This window comes from Schistocerca nitens, chromosome 1 (assembly GCF_023898315.1).
Source record: "Schistocerca nitens isolate TAMUIC-IGC-003100 chromosome 1, iqSchNite1.1, whole genome shotgun sequence".
Lineage (NCBI taxonomy): Eukaryota > Metazoa > Arthropoda > Insecta > Orthoptera > Acrididae > Schistocerca > Schistocerca nitens.
The window spans coordinates 354,594,241-354,613,891 of record NC_064614.1 but is presented as its reverse complement, the minus strand read 5'-3'; the positions used below and the strand labels follow the sequence as shown (position 1 = coordinate 354,613,891).

The 19,651-nt window shown below is 38.8% G+C and overlaps 1 protein-coding gene across 3 annotated transcripts in view; it reads left to right on the top strand.

The window, feature by feature from the left end:
- The window catches only part of LOC126248801 (venom serine protease-like), a 274,056-nt gene extending 254,815 nt beyond the window's left edge, over window positions 1-19,241 (top strand). For all 3 annotated transcript variants that reach the window (XM_049950197.1, XM_049950205.1, XM_049950214.1), the window contains exon 8: window positions 19,079-19,241. In XM_049950197.1, the coding sequence (XP_049806154.1) occupies window positions 19,079-19,098 (20 nt within the window). In that variant the 3' untranslated portion in view covers window positions 19,099-19,241. The remainder of the gene's footprint in view (window positions 1-19,078) is intronic.
- Window positions 19,242-19,651: the final 410 nt, after the last annotated feature.

Genomic DNA, 19,651 nt, shown 5'->3' with positions numbered 1-19,651 from the left:
AGGAGGAAGAGAGTTTATGTGCAATTAGAAGGGAGTCAAGAGAAGAGGAAAGCTCAGAGATAGGTTGTAGAAAATGGAAATATGATAATATTGAAAGAGATTTGTTACATTAAGGTGAAGATATGGGGGATATTAAAGCTGGACAACCTTTTGTGAAAATGAAAACCTATGGTAGGGAACAAAAGGCTCTTTTGGATACAGGTAGTGAAATAAGTGCTGTATCAGAGGAGTTCTATAATTGTATAAAGGAAGGTAATGAGGTAATGGACGTACCTGTGTTGGGGTTAAAAATAATGGGTGCTACGGGCAAGTTGAGCAAAGTGGTCAAGCGACAGATCATCTTAGAATTTGAACTTGGGGTCATAAGCTTAGTACATAATTTTTTTGTTGTTCTTGGGCTCAGTGTGGAAATTATTCTGGGCATAGACTGGTTGACAGAGTGCAAAGCAGGAGTAAATTGTGGGGACGGTTTTGTCACTTTTTATAATGAAGGATTAGAAACAAGTGTGAAATTTGATGGATTATTTTTTTAGCGTATGGCTAATACAGACATATCATGAAATTACATATACATATGTACATATTGACACACAAGAAACTTAAGTTTGTCTTTACAACTGAATATCCAGTCCTTCAATCCAGCGCACTGCATCTGGAGTTGCTAGCAGGAAGTCCTCTTCGGCGCCGTGATAGGCTCGAATCCTGCATTCACTGACAATGTGGTGAACAGTCTGGTATGGAGCCCCACAGTCACAAGCTGGATCAGGCAGCTTCTTCCACTTAAAGAGAGCATCCCTGCATTGCCCATGGCTGGTACGGATTCTGTTGAGAGTAGACCAGGTCTTGCGTGGTAAGTCGAATCCACTTGGAAGTTTAGCACCTGAGAAGATGTTATGCAGGTGCACATCTGTCACTGCTTCCCACCGACCTTTCCATTCTTCAAGACGTTTGAAATTCTTAGCAACCATGTCAGCAGCATCGCACAGAGTTGGATGACATGATTTCAGTCTCTTGCGATTTAAAAGCGGCAGGTCGGTATGCATGGGTAGGTTAGAATTCCTGGAGATCTTATGGAATTCTCTCATAAGGGCAGTACATCTGTGTAGATCAGGAGGCATTATATCGGTTAACAGTGGAAGCCAATAAACTGGAGTAGATCTGATTGTGCCAGATATTATGCGCATTGTCGTATTCAGCTGGGTATCAACAAGCCTTGTATGATGACTATTCATCCAAACAAGTGCACAATACTCAGCACTTGAGTATACCAAGCCCAGAGCTGAAGTTCGCAGGGTGGTTGCTGAAGATCCCCAGGTAGTTCCGCATAGCTTATGGAGGATGTTGTTTCGAGTCCTCAGCTTTTGAGCTAAGTTAAGAAGGTGTTGTTTGAAGCATAGTGTACGATCCAGGATGACACCAAGATATTTTGGGTTCCAATTGTGATGAAGAATTCTGCCTCTGAAACTTACCTCCAGTTTTACGTTCGCCAACTGGTTATTTCGATGGAAGCAACACACTTCTGTTTTACTCACACTGGGTTGGAGTCTCCAGATTTTGAAGTAATTGTCTAATGCAGACAGGTCATTTGCTAAAATCTCTTCTGTTGTCTTCATTTCCTGGTGTTTGACGGCTAGAGCCAGGTCATCGGCATAGCAGTATTTTCTGGACGAAGTGTCAGGTAGATCAGATAGATATAGGTTGAACAGTAAGGGTGAGAGAACTGATCCTTGAGGCAATCCGTTGTTCAGCTTCCTCTCCTTACTTATGTTGCTTCCAGTGATTACCTGGAACATCCGATCACTTAGCATACTGTTAATCAGTCTAGCCATTGTTCTGCAGGGTATGATGTGGAGAAATTTGTAGATAAGGCCTTCCCTCCACACAGTGTCGAAGGCGGCAGTTAGATCAACAAATGCCACAGATGTTTTCTGCTTCATTTGGTATCCTGACTCTATGAAGGATGTGGGAGACAATACTTGGTCGCAGCAGCTACGCCCTGGTCTGAAGCCTGCCTGATCAACTGGAACATTCTCTAAGATAGCTCTACTTATTCTGTTATATATGAGCCTTTCAAAAAGCTTGTAGCAGCAGCTGAGTAGGGAAATGGGGTGATAGTTTTCTACCTTGTTGCTGGGTTTGCCAGGTTTCAGAACAGATATTATCTTCACCTTTTTAAACTCAGATGGAAGTTGACCAGTCAGCAGGATGTCAGTGAAAAATTCTGCCAGCCATTTCTTAGCTTTTCCTCCCACATGGATCAGGAATTCTGGATGGATACCATCGAATCCAGGTGCCTTAAGAGGTCTGAGGTCCTTCAGTCCAGAGTCAATGTCTGAAACTGTGAAGGGATGGGTATACTCATATGAGGGAGATGCCTTCTTTTTCAGGTCACGAAGCTGTCGTCTGATATGTCTTGTATGTTTATTGTCAGGAGGTACTCTTGAGGTAGTAATGATGTGGGAAGCAATTTGTTCTGGTGTTACTTCGGAATTTTTTCTGCATGCTGGTGCACTTCCTCCCAGTTTTCTCAGAAGACTCCATGCTTTCCTGCTCGAGTGGGTAAAGTCCATAGTTTTGACTGTTTCTGCCCATTTCTGCCTCCGAGACATGTCCAAGCTGGACAATAGTTCCGTAGCTATCTCTGGGTCACCACTTTGCTGGAAGTATTGGTACAGTGTTTCACTTTCCTCATTCCATCCTGGAACATATTCTTTTCGGTATCCTCTTTGCATACACTTTTTAGCTGTTGCTGTTACTGCACCAATGAAGCGTTGATTGTTATTATGTGATGGAGGTATCCATCGAATGGTCTTATCCAGTTCCGTTGAAAACTTCATCCAGTCGGCTTTCTGGAAATTCCATCGAGCATGCGGAGTTGATAGTATGACAGGAACAGTGCAGCCAATTTGTATTATTACAGGTCTGTGTTGGCTGTGAGGAAAGGCATCTATTACTTTCCTTGTGGTGTTGATGGGAAAGCCAGTTTCGTTGCAGCTAACAAAGCATAAGTCAGGATTTGAATCCTTGTCCCAAGCAGCTGACCTGAAAGTGCCTTGATCTTTGGCATCAAACACTAGATGAAGATTATTCTCTTCGATCCATTCTGCAAGCATGCTCCCATTTTCATCATTTTGAGAGTACTTCCAAAGTTCATGGTGACCATTGAAGTCTCCTATGTAAATTGCAGGATGTTCTGCTGTGTGTAGGACAAAATCGGGCCATGTTGTTTTGGGTGGTTTGTAAACATTTGTAATAGTAATGCCGTGCAATTGTATGACAACTGTATGTATATCTGCCTCCACACTTCCAGAAATCAGTGAAGCTTCGTTTATGTTGTTACGGACATATGTAGCAATTCCATACACCTCGTGGTGAGTTACACCAAGTGCAGAGTATCCAGGAATTCGACCTCAGCTTCGGAATATTTCTTCACTGGAAACACGAGTTTCTTGAATGGCGACGACATCGATATTGTTGTCCAGCAAAAATTTTGACAGGTAGTCACACTTTGCCCTGCTAATGCTTTCGATATTCGGTTGAAGGAGTCTGATAGTTGGTCCAATGTTTCTTGTTAATGAGCTCTGAAAAGAACTGTTACTGCTATTTAGTTGATATGTCATTGCCAGGAGATCCTGTGGATAGTCTGGCTGCCTGTAATCACTGTTGCTCAATTAGCACTACCCAGGAGGCACATGTAGGGTATTTTAAGGTTAAACCTACAAACGTGAGCAACGCTACCTCCCAATTTGATGGAATCTCTCATATTGACTCCTACTGTCATCACTCTCATTTTCAACTGACCAACTAAATCATTGCTACCCACTATCAATTTTATGTAATGATAGTGGGTAGCAATGATTTAGTTGGTCAGTTGAAAATGAGAGTGATGACAGTAGGAGTCAATATGAGAGACTTAGAGTTGAACTTGGATTATAGGGGTAGCAGAGAGGAGAGAGAGATAATAGAAGAATTGAAGAACCAGATGGACAAGGTAGAAGGGTTAAGTAAACAACAGAGTTAAGGGAAGTATTATGGATAAATAGAGACGTATTTTCAGACAGACCTGGTAAAGTTAAGAACTTTGAGTGTAAATTAGATGTGAAACCGCATGAACCCTTTGCAAGAAAGCCGTTTTCTATACTATTTGCGTTGAGGGAAGCTGTACATAAAGAGATTGAGAGAATGGTAGACTGTGGAGTTATAGAAAGAAGCAAGAGTGAATACAATAGTCCTTTAATAGTGGTGGGCAAGAAAGATGGTAGTGTAAGAGTGGTTATTGATGCTAGAGCTTTGAACGACATAGTGAGTAGGGAGACCGATCGCCCCGAAAATATGGACGGGATATTACAGAAGTATTATAATATGAACTACATGACTAGCCTCGATCTCACGGCCGGGTACTGGCAGGTTCCACTTGCGGAGGAGTGTAGGAAGTATACGGCCTTTTTGGTAAATGGGAAATGTTACCAATATACTGTAGTACCCTTTGGTTTGAATATTAGTGTGTCCGTATTCATTCGAGCATTAGACCAAGTCTTGGGACCAGAGTTGAGTTCTAGAATAACTGTGTACGTAGATGATTCGTTGATGGCCACCGAGTCATGGGAGGAACATTGTAGTTTATTGGATGATGTGTTTCGGGCTTTGAGAAAAGGGGCATGACCCTTAAACTTAAGAAATGTGAGTTTGTGAGAAAGGAAATAAAGTTTTTAGGTAGAATCTTGTCCACTACGGATATCAAAGTTGACCCTGAGAAGATCAAAGCTGTTAAAGAATGCCCATCTCCGAAGAATCGAAAACAATTGAAGTCCTTTCTCGGTTTATGTAACTTTTATAGAAATTTTGTATCAGGACAAGTGTTTAACAAACCAAGTTTAAATAAGTTATTGAGTCCTAAAGTGCCATTTGTTTGGACCAGTGAATGTCATGAAGCTTTTACGCAGCTTAAGGGAGGTTCAAAAGAGGATAGAATTTTGCATCATCCTGACCTTATTAGACCTTTTTGTTTGGGGACTGATTCTAGTGGATATGGTATTGGAGTAGAATTATTTCAGGATTTTGGAGAAGGTGGGAAGGAAGATCATAGAACAATTGCATTTGTGAGCAGGTCATTAACTAAGTATGAAAAGAATTATAGTGTGACAGAAAAAGAAGCTTTGGCAATAATGTGAGGATTTAGAAAATTTAGGGATTATCTGTGGGGAAATAAAACAATCATATATACTGATCATAGGGCTTTGACATTTTTCAAGAAATTTAGGTTGATGCATACTAGGTTGACAAGATGGGTAGTGTTCATGCAACAGTTTGAATTTGAAATCAAGTATGTTAAGGGTACTCAAAATAAAGTTGCAGATTCATTATCCAGATTACCTTTAGGGGAAAATGGGGAAATAGGACAAGATATAGATGAAGAGCATGTGAAATTATTCTATATTAAGGGAGTTCAAGGAGAAAAGAAAATAGAAAATATATGTAAATACATGAGGAGGTATCAAAACCATGATGAGATCTGGAAAATGATTAAGAGAGAGTTAGATATGCCAAATGGTAATAATAAACTACCGAAATACTATAAAGTGCATGGTGGAATCTTGTTCAGGCGAACTAATGAAAGTTCAGAGGATTGGAAGGTGTGTTGGCCTAGTGACTGCATTGATGAAATAATTGACTACATTCATTTGAGTTTTGGGCATATAGGTGCAAGGAAATGTATACAGAAATTAAGAGAATGTGTGGCCTTTGACAACATGGTAAAAAGAGTAAATAACAGGATTAGGACATGTGATAAGTGTCAGAGAGCCAAGGTTACAAATCAGACATGCTGGCTTCCTATGCAGAATGTAAAACCTAATGATTTGATGGAGTTATTAGCTGTCGACTTCTATGGCCCTTTGCCAAAGACAAAAGGAGGTTTTGCCTACATTTTTGTGGTATTGGAAGTATTTTCTAGATTTATTAGGTTGTACCCTTTGTGTAAAGCCACTGGTAGGGCGATTCTGACTAAACTTGAAAAGGACTATTTTTAAAATTTGGTAAGCCAAAAGCAATACTTTCTGACAACGGATCCCAGTTTACTAGTAAGCATTGGAAGGAAGGTCTTACTGACCATGGAATAGTGGTAATATATACGTCAACTTACCACCCAGCTGGGAACCCGGAGGGGCGCTATATGATGGAAATAGGAAGGTTATGCCGCACGTATTGTAGTAATAATCACAGTTCCTGGGGAGATGTTGTGGAAAATATTGAGGATGTAATGAACACAGTGCCTCATGATGTAACTGGGTTTACCCCATATGAGATTATGAAGGGAGAAAGATCCTTGAGTTTTGTAGAGGAGAAGTTGTCGTTTCCGAGGGATGAGTTAAGTTGGGATGAGAAGAAGAAAAGACTGCGAGAATTAGTGGAAAAGAGGTTAGAGGAGAGGAGGAGACAGCATGATGAAAAATTAAAGAAGGTTGAAATTAAGGTGGGAGACTTCATATTGGTGAAGACTAGAAAGACAAGGCCTGGTAGTTACTCTCAGATAACACAGGAGATACAGATATTAAATTTAATGAATGAAAAGAGAAAATACAAGGTGTACAAGTTTGCTTCCGTCATTTGCCAATAGGTGGCGACAACGGTAGGTAGTGGTCGAAAGAAACAGATCGCAGACATCAGGCAGTTAGCTTGGATCTCAGTCAACATAACCTCATTCAAATGTTAGTCGATTTGTGTCTGCAACATAAAGCTGTTATTGATAGAAAATGTCAGTTTACAAGCCTAATTCTCGTCATTTGCAGTAGGTGTTACTGTTTTGTTTCAATATGAAGAAAACAGCGGCTGAGTCTCATCAAATGCTCTCAATTTGCTAAGGATGCTGTTAGAGAAAGAACATGTTGTGAGGGGTTTAAACACTTCAAGAATGGTGATTTTAATGTTGTAGACTGGCATAGTGGTGAAAGAGAGAATATTTTCGAAGATGCATAATTGGAGACATTGCTGAATGAAGACTCGCATCAAACTCAAGAAGAATTATCATGATTAGTGGGAATGACACAGTAAGCCATTTCAAAATGTCTCAAGGCTATAGGCATGATTCAGAAAGAAGGAACTTGAGTCCTGTGTGAGCTGAAACCAAGAGATGTTGAACGGTGTTTGTGTGTTTGTGAACAGTTGCTTCAGAGGCAAAAATGGAAGGGTTCTCTATATTGCATTGTGACTGGGGATGACAAATGGGTTCATTATAATAGCCCTAAATTCAAAAAATCATGGGGATATCCCGTCCATGCTTCCACATTGACGGTCAAACCAAGTATTCATGGCTCCAAGACCATGCTCTGCATTTGGTGAGACCAACTTGGCATTTTGTACTGTGAGGTGTTAAAACCATGTGAAACAATCACAGGTGCTCATTATCAAACACAATTAATGCGTTTGAGCATAGCATTAAAAGACAAATGGCCACAATACAGTGAGAGGCACGATAAACTGATTTTGCAACACAACAACGCTTGACCCCACATTGCAAAAGAGGTCAAAACGTACTTGGAAATGTTAAAATGGGACGTCCTACTCCACGTGCCATGTTATCCAGACATTGCTCCCTCTGACTATTGCCTGTTTAGATCAATGGCACATGACCTGGCTGACCAACACTTCCGATCTCATGAAGAAGACACAAATTGGATTGATTCTTGGACCGCTTCAAAAGATGAACAATTTTTTTGATACAGAATTCCTACACTGCTGAAAGATGGGAGAAAGTAGCGGCCAGCAATGGAAAATACTTTGAATGATACATTTTAACCAATTTGTTTCATTAAAGCCTCAAATCTTGGGGAAAAAATGGCGGAAGCAAAGCTATACACCTTGTATAAAAATGCAGTGATGAAGCAGGCAAAAGGGAACACAAATGTCTAAAAAATGAGACTGATGGGAAGTGCAAAATGGCTAAGCACGAATGGCTAGAGGACAAATGTAAGGGTTTAGAAGCATATTTCACTAAGGGAAAGGTAGGTTCATCTACAGGAAAGTTAAAGAGGCCTTTGGAGGAAAGAGAAGCAGCTCTGTGAATATCAAGAGATCAGTAGAAAAACCAGTACCAAGCAAAGAAGGGAAAGCAGAAAGGTAGAAGGAGTGTATAAAGGTTCTATACAAGGGGGATGAACTTGAAGGCAACATTACAGAAATGGGACATAGAAGAAGGTGACATGGGAGGTATGACACTGAGAGAAGAATTTGGCAGAGCACTGAAAGATCTAAGTCAAAAAAAGGTACCGAGAGAACATGACATTCTGTCAGAACTACTGATATCCTTGGGAGAGCCAGCCGTGACAAAACTCTTCCATATGGTGTGCGAGATATATGAGACTGGCAAAATACCCTCAGACTTCATGAAGGATGTAATAATTCCAAGTCCAAACAAAGTAGTTGCTGACAGGTGTGAAAATTATCAAACTATCAGTTTAATTAATCATGGTTGCAAAATACTAACACAAATTCTTTACAGAAGAATGTAAAAATTGGTAGGAGCCAACTTCAGGGAAGATCAGTTTGGACTCTGGAGAAATGTAGGAACATGCAAGGCAATACTGACCCATGACTTACCTTAGAACATAGATTAAGGAGAGGCAAACATACATTTATAGAATTTGTAGACAACAAGGCCCCCGGAGTAGACAACATTCCATTAGAACTACTGTTAGCCTTGGGAGAGCCAGTCCTGACAAAACTTTACCATCTGGTGAGCAAGATGTATGAGACAGGTAAAATACCCTCAGACTTCAAGAAGAATATAATAATCCCAATCCCAAAGAAAGCAGGTGTTGACAGATGTGAAAATTACGGAACTATCAGTTTAATAATTCACGGCTGCAAAATACTAACGCGAATTCTTTACAGACGAATGGAAAAACTGATAGAAGCCGACCTCGGGGGAGATCAATTTGGATTCCGTAGAAATGTTGGAACACGTGAGGCAATACTGACCCTACGACTTATCGTAGAAGAAAGATTAAGGAAACGCAAACCTACATTTCTAGCATTTGTAGACTTAGAGAAAGCTTTTGACAATGTTGATTGGAATACTCTTTCAAATTCTGAAGGTGGCAGGGGTAAAATACAGAGAGCAAAAGGCTATTTACAATTTGTACAGAAAGCAGATGGCAGTTATAAGAGTTGAGGGGTATGAAAGGGAAGCAGTGGTTGGGAAGGGAGTGAGACAGGGTTGTAACCTATCCCCGATGTTATTCAATCTGTATATTGAGCAAGCAATAAAGGAAACAAAAGAAAAGTTCGGAGTAGATATTAAAATCCATGGAGAAGAAATAAAAACTTTGAGGTTCGCCGATGACATTGTAATTCTGTCAGAGACAGCAAAGGACTTGGAAGAGCAGTTGAACGGAATGGACAGTGTCTTGAAAGGAGGGTATAAGATGAACATCAACAAAAGGAAAACGAGGATAATGGAATGTAGTCGAATTAAGTCTGGTGATGCTGAGGGAATTAGATTAGGAAATGAGACACTTAAAGTAGTAAAGGAGTTTTGCTATTTGGGGAGCAAAATAACTGATGATGGTCAAAGTAGAGAGGATATAAAATGTAGACTGGCAATGGCAAGGAAAGCGTTTCTGAAGAAGAAAAATTTGTTAACATCGAGTATAGATTTAAATGTCAGAAAGTCATTTCTGAAAGTATTTCTATGGAGTGTAGCCTTGTATGGAAGTGAAACGTGGACGATAAATAGCTTAAACAAGAAGAGAATAGAAGCTTTCGAAATGTGGTGCTTCAGAAGAATGCTGAAGATTAGATGGGTAGATTACATAACTAATGAGGAGGTATTGAATAGAATTGGGGAAAAGAGGAGCTTGTGGCACAACTTGACTAGAAGAAGGGATCGGTTGGTAGAACATGTTCTGAGACATCAAGGGATCACCAATTTAGTACTGGAGGGCAGCGTGGAGGGTAAAAATCGTAGAGGGAGACCAATAGATGAATACACTAAGCAGATTCAGAAGGATGTAGGCTGCAGTAGGTACTGGGAGATGAAGAAGCTTGCACAGGATAGAGTAGCATGGAGAGCTGCATCAAACCAGTCTCAGGACTGAAGACCACAACAACAACAAGAACAACAGACTTACAGAGAGCTATGTTGACTGGAATACTCTTTTTCAAAATTCTGGAGGTAGCAGGGGCAAAAAACAGGGAACAAAAGGCTATTTACATCTTGTGCAGAAACCACATGGCAATTACAAGATCCGTGTGGCACCTGAAAGGGAGCAGTGGTTGAGAAAGGAGTGAGACAGGGTTGTCGCCTATCCCCAAGGTTATTAAATCTCTGCTCTAACTAAGTAGTAAAAGAAACCAAAGAAAAATTTGGAGCAGAAATTAAAGTTCAGGGAAGAAATAAAACCTTTAAAACTTTGAGGTTTGCTGATGACACTGCAATCCTGTCAGAAACAGCAAAGGACTTGGAAGATCAGTTAAAGCAGTAGATGAATTCCGTTATTTGGGCAGCAAAATAGCTGATGATGGATGAAGTACAGAGGATGTATAATGTAGACCGGCATTGGCAAGAAAAGTGTTTCTGAAGGACAGAAATTTGTTAACATCAAATATAAAATTAAGCATTAGGAAGTCTTTTCTGAAGGTATTTGTCTGGGGTGTAGCCATTTACGAAAGAGAAACATGGACAATAAACAGTTTCAATAATAATAAAAGCTTTTGAAATGTGCTACCACAGAAGAATGCTGAAGTGGTGATCCCATGTAACTAATGAGAAGGTACTAAATAGAATTGGGGAGACAAGAAATTATTGGCACATCTTGATTAAAAGAAGGGATTGCCTGATAGGATACATTCTGAGATATCCAGGAATCACCAATTTAGTATGGGAGGGAAGTGGGGGGGGGCTAAAAATTATAGAGGAAGACCAAGAGATGAATACAGTAAGCAGATTCAGAAGGATGTAGGTCACAATAGTTATTCTGAGACGAAGAGTTCTGAACAGGATAGAGTAGCTTGGAGAGCTGCATCAAACCAGTCTTCTGAAGACTAGAATGACAATAATATATGAGGAACCCACAGAAAAAATGGGGCACGTAGATGCAATTCGGAAATAAGTTTGTGGCACATTATGATGGCTAGTCATTGGTAATACCAGGCAGTTAAAAGTCTTTTCACAGAAGGAATGGGCCAAGTCCAAGGTTAGCTTCCAGTGTTCATGTTACACCTGTTAGGTCAGTTGGGTGGCGATTACAAAGATGATCAATTGACTTTTTTACTCTGTGTTGTTTCCTTACAGTAAAAGTGTAATACTAGTTGTAGTCCTCTTAGGATTTTCAAAATGTGAAGGTCATTACGAGACCAAGAGTAACCATCTGTTAACCAATCGGACAAAAAGAGAAAATGTTAGAGCAGAATGAATAATATTTGTAGGGACATTAGGACAATGTCTCAAAAGTTAGGCAGATACTGAAAATGCTGACTGCTTGAGTATTTCAAAAAAGTCAAAACACCATGAAAAGAACACCTTAGCAACAATTTTAATTTGTAAAATAACTGAAATAATCACTCTTCCTATTTAACCAGCTTAATATATATAACATTATTTGCTTGTAGAAGGCCTAGGCATCATGATTCCAATGCCAGAGATTGCTGTCTCTAACACACTCTAAGAATCAAGTAAAATGATACAATGAGTAAAATTCCCAGCATGCATGCACATAGGCCTTGCAAACTATCCTAAGAAAAGGAGGCACCATTTTTAACCACACAGTTGAATTTAAGGGAAGAGATACTCACTACGACACAAGGAAACAGGGATAATTTACCTTCCAGAATACCTATCAATGAAAAAATGACATGAGTTATATATAAAAAACTCAAACTTTCTGTTGCATATGGGATATACCTAGGGTTACCATCCATCCTGATGCCATGGGATCATCACTGTTATGGACCTTCTTGTCCCGACATCCCAACAAGGGCCAATTTTGTCCCAATTTTGAAAATACTGTTACAAGATTGGCTCAAGTACTGAAGTAGTGCCATCTGTTAGTGCAACATGTAAAAGCAGCCTCAGTTAGTTTTAATTATGTCAAAAAGTTTATGTTGGCAAGGTCACCTCGCAGACAATTACTAACATGCACTCATTGTTCATGTACGACATTTACAAAGAATCATCTTATCAGATTGCTATTCAGATGGGAACTGCCTGATTCTTCCGCATGGCACTGGCATTTTCTCAAATGATGGTGCTAGATCTAGAAGGCGTTTGCATTGTTGATACAGGATATGCAAAATGCAACGTTGTCTCACAGGTGGTGTTGCATGTTGCATATCCTGTATTGACAACGCAAACACCTTCTATATCTTGCACCATTATTCGAGAAAACACCAGACTTCTCCAGTAGTAAGGGGCTGGAACTATTTAAGCAGTGCCATGTGGAAGAATCAGGTAGTTTCCATTTGAATAGCAATCTGATAAGACGATTTTTTGTATCATCATATGAACAATGAGTGCATGTTAGTAATGTCTGATGGTTTGACTGCTGGTATCTAGGGTGTGAAGTGTATGGTGATACGTACATCAGTGAAGTGCTATTGTTAAATTCTTTATCATCTAATAAACTTATCACAGCTTATGAAAATGCTTGAAGATGGAAAGAGAAAGTGCCACTTTTAGATGACTACACAAGAGTGGTCTTTTGTCAAGAAAGGACATTTGGATCAGGAAGCATTGTGTGAGATTTGTAGCTGTTTCATCTCAGTCACTCACAGGGGCAAGGCAGATGTGAGGCATCATGTTTCTATGAAGAATCTTACAATTAGATTTGCAATAGCATTGACATGAATCTACATTCATGATTAAATAAGATACCCAGGAAGAATTGCTCAGTGCTTCTGCAGAACTAACAAAAGCTTATAAAGTTGTCAAGCATCATCAATCCTTCAGTTATCTTGAAAGGATGATATAACTGAATGCCACAATGTATCCTCACTCCAAAGTCACCGCAAAGCAGTCTACAGTCAGGACTGAAGCTACAGCCATTGTTAAAAATATTCTTGCACCACACTCCATGTCTGAATACATAAAAAAAGTTCCAAGAAGTTTCATTTTATGGCATTGGCACTAATGCATTGAACCACAAGGTTAAAAAGATGTTTTCATTAGTTGTTCTATACTTTACTGAAATTGACCGAATCCATCAGAAGCCGTTGAAGTTTGAGTCATTGAATAATTGGAGGGCTTCATCAATGTGGCCAGCAGAATATGTTTTATCAAATTAAAGAAGTAGGGAAAAAATGTAGAAGGAATTGGATGCCCTGCATATATTCCTCCACAATACTATATCAAGCATCAAATGGAGTTTTAACTGTCAACATTGAAAAAAAATCATCATTAAAATATTTTAATTATTTTTCAATATACATGGTAAGGACAGAGAAGTGAAAGATTCTGCTTCTATGTTGATGTCAATTATCGGACTCTTCTGTCTCACTTAAAACAAAATGGCTGTTGATAATTCCTACAGTTGAGAGAATTTTTAAGCTTTGGATTCCATTAAAACAATCTTTTTATGCTGAAGACAGGCCACCTAAAATAATTTTAGATTTTTTCAGTAATCTGATCCGTAAAATTTACTTTGTGTTTCTGCAGTCAAACTTGGCTCTGTTTGGAAAAAAAAAAACATAAAAAGTGTGGAGAAGAATAAAGTCTCGATATCTGAAATAAGTATTAATCAACACTCCAAGATGTCTGAATGAAAGGAAGACTGCCAGTTTTATTGTAAACCAAGACAAGTTTGAACAAATTAAAGAATGAGACCCTAGCCAGTAAATAATTAATTTAATTTTGAAATTTAAGGAAGAGACGATGTCATTCTATACCATAGCATTTCATTAGTTTGAGAAATGGGCTCTTTCTTCTAATAAATATCAAGTATTTGATTTGATGATACTATCTGAAACCCATATTGGGTGATGATTGAAAACACTATTATATACCTGACTAAAAATGATGTGAAGATTTCGGGTGTCTATTGTTTTGAGGAATGTATGTACCTGAAGAGCTTTTTAGAAACTAAGCATGACTTGGAAGAATGCAAGTTTAAACATTCCATGTAATAAAGGTGGATTTACTTTCTTAAGGTAACCAAAAATTCTGAACACAAATGCGAACTACTAAAATTATGCAAGAATTTGTTTTCCAACCTCACACACAACATTACTGTGGAAATAGTATTTTGCTGATGTCAGCCTAGTGGGTTCATAAAATAAATCAACTGCTGCCAAGGACTGTGGAATCAATTTTACACTGCCACTTTAACTACAAGCTGACTTGCAAACTCAGAGTTTTATAAATATTTAAAAGGAAAAGAGACTTGCTTAAAACGGTGAAATGTTCTGAAAATTATGGTGTACCAATGCTCCTGCTGCAACAAGTTCCATGAAATAGTGTTCTAAATAAAAAGGAATTGTATTTATAAAAAATTTTATGCCATTCCTACACTCCCATCTTGTCTTGATGATTTCCCAGCTACAAAGGGCGTTCAAAAAGTTTTGCACAGTCATCTCTAATTTTTTTTATTTTTTGCAGGAGGAGAATGAAATTTTTTGTGAACATACTTGGGACATTCAGCTATACATTGAGCCTACTCAATGTAGTCTCCATCAGCTGTGAGGCATCTGGCCCAACATTCTTTCCATGATGTAAATGCACTTTGGTAAAATTCCGGGGATTGACTTTTACACCATTCTTGACACAGGAAATATGGTCTTTCTCACTGTCAAATGTTTTACTGCACACGTGGGCCTTCAGATAACCAAAGAGGTAAAAATCAGATGGAGCCAAGTCCAGACTGTAGGGAGGATGAGGAACAATTTTCCAACCAATTTTCCTGATTTTCTCCTGTGTCATAAGGGCTGTATGAGGTTTGGCATTGTCATGGTGTAGTCTGATGAGCTGACCCTGAAGCTGTGGTCTGTGGGTCTTGATGACACATTGAAGCTTGTCCAATGACAAACAGTAATGGTCCCAATTAACTGTGGAGCCAGGTTCCAAAAAAGTTAATGAAAATGACACCACACTGATCCCAGAAGAAGGAGGTCATCACCTTTTAGACTGCTGTTAGTGAAAGTCTTCGTTTCTTCTTCCGAGGGAAACCCAGATGACACCACTCTATCGACTGGATTTTGCTCTCAGGCTTCAGACAAAAACAACCATCTTTCATCCTGAGTAATGACACTGTCAAAACACTGTTTCCACTCTTCAGTAAAGGTCTTCATGAGGCCCTTGCCCTCATTCTTCCCCATCGTTTTCATTTCTCTTGTCAATAATCTAGGCACCCAATGTGCACAGATTTTTCTGTTCCATAGTGACTGTACCAGTGATACCACACTACTCACTGACAAACAAGGCATTTCAGCAAGCTGTCATGTCATCACACATCTGTCATTTTGGATGATTTTATCAATGGTCTCCTTATTCACATCACTCACTGCCGTCAACAGTCTACCGCATCTTGGATTGTCCAGTAGAGATAAATCACCTTCTTTAAACCTCTACAACCACCGCTGAATACTGCTACAATCCACTGTGTCCTGTCCATAAAAAGGGAGCAACTTCCTGTGAATCACTGTGGCAGAGTCATCGCTGGTCTTGAAGAGGAACTCCATCACCGACCATTATCGCAACCTGACATCTACTTCACGTTCAATTATGGCTCACCTGTAAATAAAAGAAAAAAACTTTTATATACTAACTTATAGCTAAATGTTCCAAGTATGTTCACAAAAAATGTCATTCTCCTCCTGCAAAAAAAAAAAAAAAAAAAAAATTAGAGACGACTCTGCAGAAGTTTTTGTATATACTTTGTAGATATGGTAAACCTAGACATACTGAAAAATATTTAACAGAAAATTCAGCTTATGATTGGGACCTGTGTACCGACACTGGCTCAACAGGTGAGAAAGTTCAAGCAGAATTAAAAGGTTTGAATGCAATGCTTTGACATATCTCTGAAAAAGAAAAGTTAGAAATTACAAATCAAATAAAAGAATTTAGCATGGAAGACCAGGTTCATAAGCTAAGGCTGTTAAATTTTATTGTAAGTGCACAGCAAATCAAAGAAGTCAAAAGATGGAGGAAAATGAAGCAGTATACATGGACTATTTAAAAAAAGGAAAAAAAAATAGCCTACCCTTGTGAAGTATCATCAGTAATGATGCTTATTACAAGTGTCAACTGTGGTTTTACAGTTTCAAACTTCATCAAATGTCCAAGAGTGATGCAATTTTTATACTTACATTTAGGACGTAGGGAGTAAATGAGAGAATGAATTCGTTAGTTTTTTGTACAATTATGTGACTGAAATCCTTGATTCAGAAGTAAGGGTTCTTGTAATATTCTGTGATTTGTGCTCAGGACAGAATAACAACTGTGCAGTGTGTTTATATGTTCACTACATTGTCCATATGTTTTTACATCTTCACTACATCAACCATAGATAGTACCAAAAAATATTTCCAATAAAAGGACACTCTTAATGAAACATGATAAAAACTTTGGGTCAATAAAGCAGAAAACTATTACAGAGTTACCAAATGACTGGATTAAGGCTTTTAGAATCACAAGAGTTTATTAAAGGCTTTACAAAGTAATTCATGTTCAAGAATAGATTATACAAGATAGGACTATGATTTGAAAAGCATGTTACAAACAGAAGGTTTTAAACAACCTGCAGCAACCTGATGAATTCTTAAATTCTTATGCCCGCACTGAGCATGTAATAATATGTGTTTTGTAAGGTAAATCAAGAATGTTTTGCAGCTAAATAATTCTAGGGGTATACTTTCAGAGCTCCTGTCAATAACTTTCAAAATATTCAAGTCTTGAAGAACTTGAACAGTTTCGTGGTCAAGGTGTAAGAAATGTATTCCAATCCACCATGTAATGAACCAAAATTAAAGACAAAAAAAAAAAAAACTTTTGATGCTAAACATGAAAAATTGACTAAAGCCTACTAAAAAGTGATGGACTTACCATGTTCTTTTTGTGGCAACACATGTTCTTCCTCTACAGTCATTACATTTGGCTTGATAATTATATTGGTTACACTTGACTGGAGCGTTTTAAGTATTTTTTGTAATCTTGAAAGGTTAAATTTCCTCTCCTTAATAATTTACTAAATGTGATTTCCCCTGTTCCTTTGTTGGGCTCTTCATAAATCATTTTATGAAACTTTCTTACAAACTATCAACCTTAGGCTCCTCTCTGTGTTACCTATTCTTGCCAAATAGAAGTAGGCAGACTGGAAGTAATAAGAGTACATATATTTGCACTTTCTATACTGATTCAATAATATTTGCCAAGTGATTCTACTGTAGGAAGTTTTTGAATGAGCCAGCAGTCTTGATCCTTCCCTTGATGTCATCCATCAAGTCACTCTGATGTTAAACCCTAGAACTGCTATGATGAGTTTTCAATGACAAGGAAATGAAATGATAAATTGACAGCTGTTTATTTCCTTGTTATGTCTCTTTCGTACGAGTGTAGCTTTCAGACTGATAGTACGTTTAATATACTTCCTTTTGCTACAACTAAACCCATTCAATTATCATGGATACAAATCATGTACAAAAATGTTTTCTCAAACAGTGTGTTTCTTACAACTGCTCTTATGCAGTGATCAGCCAGAACATTAGACCGCCTACCTAATAGCAGGTATGTCCACCTTTGGCATATAACATTGACAGCATGTCATGACATGGAAGCAATGAGGCCTTGGCAGCTCACTGGAGGGAGTCGACACCATATCTGCACACACAAGTTACCTAATTCCAGGGATGGGGTGGGGGTGAAGAGCTCTGATGCTATATGCCATCTTCAATCACACCCCACAGATCGGGTTCAGATCTGGCAACTCAGGGGGCCAGCACATCAACTGGAATTCACCACTGTGTTTCTCAAACCATTCCATCACAACCCTGGCCTCATGACATGGTGCATTATTGTTGCAAAATACCACCGGCTGTGGGAAACATGGTTTTGTACATGGTCTGCAACCTGTTTATGGTACCCCATGGCTGTCATGGTACCTTACACATGATCCACTGGACCCATGGATGCCCACTGAGTGTTTTCCAAGGTATAACAGAGATGACACCAGCTTGTTTCCATCCCATAGTACAAATGTCAAGGAGCTGTTCCCCTGGAAGATGATGGATTCACGCCCTCTCGTTGGCATGATGAAGAACATATTGGAATTCATCAGACTGTGCAACACTCTGCCAATGCACCAACATCTAGTGCCAATTGTCACATGCCCATTTCAGTTATAGTTGCCAATGTTGTAGTGTTAACATTCACACATGTATGGGTCATTGGCTGTGTAGGCCCATTGTTAGGAGTGTTTGGTGCACTGTGCACTCAGGCATACTTGTCCTCTGACCAGGATTAAGGTCTGATGTTAGTCCTGCCACAGTTTACTGCTTATTCTGTTTTACTAGTCTCCCCAGCCTACAACATCTGTTATACATAATAAGGAGTTGCCAGACAACTCCACGACGTCTGGATGTGGTTTCACCTAGGTCTCACCACGTGTTGAAGACCCTCACCAGAGCACTCCTCAAACATCTGACAAGTTTTCCAGTTTCTGAAATGCTTATGCTGAGCCTCTGGGCCATCACAATCTACCCTCAGTCAAACTCATACAGATTGGGTACCTTCCCCATTCTACACACTCACTGATACTACATGCACTGTGTGTGTGTCTGACTAGCAGTCATTCCTTGCCAGGTGACGTTTGCCTGGATGGGTTTATATCGATAGTAGGTCAGTGATCATAATGTTCTGTCAGATCAGTGTAATATCTTTAATAAACTAAATTTCATTTAAACCAGATGAAATATATCACAGTTGGCTTCTTTTGTAACTTCTAGAGCAACTTATAATAGACAGGTTTAAATGATGAAAGAAATTATATGTAGTGAAAATTTAATTTAGCTTTATCACTACATCTGATAAGCTTAAAACAATAGCAGATTTTACTGACTATTAATGCGAATGTATGGGTTTTCTTTGTTACAGACACATTCTGCATTGCTTAGTGCAATTGGAATGTCTGAAAGTTGCTGCTGCTGAACATTCAGATAGCAAATACTGGACAGCTGTGTGAACTTCGGAACACACAACCTCTGTTGTTTGTTGTTACATTGTTATATCAATATTAATAAAAATATCATGCAAAAATTGTGACTAATTTGAATTTGTGTAGATTATAAACTTGAGAAGCTCCACAAGGAAACTGTTGATGTGCAAAACGAAATGCCATTCTGTATTCAATGTGAGTCACTGACATTGTTGTGGAGATAGTGTCATTTTATCTTTAGAGATTAGTACAGTATACTTCATTTTTGTGATTATTTGTCTAATTTTGGTATTGTTTCTTAAAATACCTTGAAGGGAACCTAACAGATTCAAGCAAATTCTTCATCCAGTGTGTGTGTGTGTGTGTGTGTTTTATGTTTTCACTTTTTTATGTAAAAAAGGCTATGGCATGCTACCTCCAACAGGACCATTCCTAGTGAAACACTGTTGTGCTCAAACTAATATTTAGGTTGCTAATAGGTTTTCTTATTTAGATATTCATTGTGTTCTACA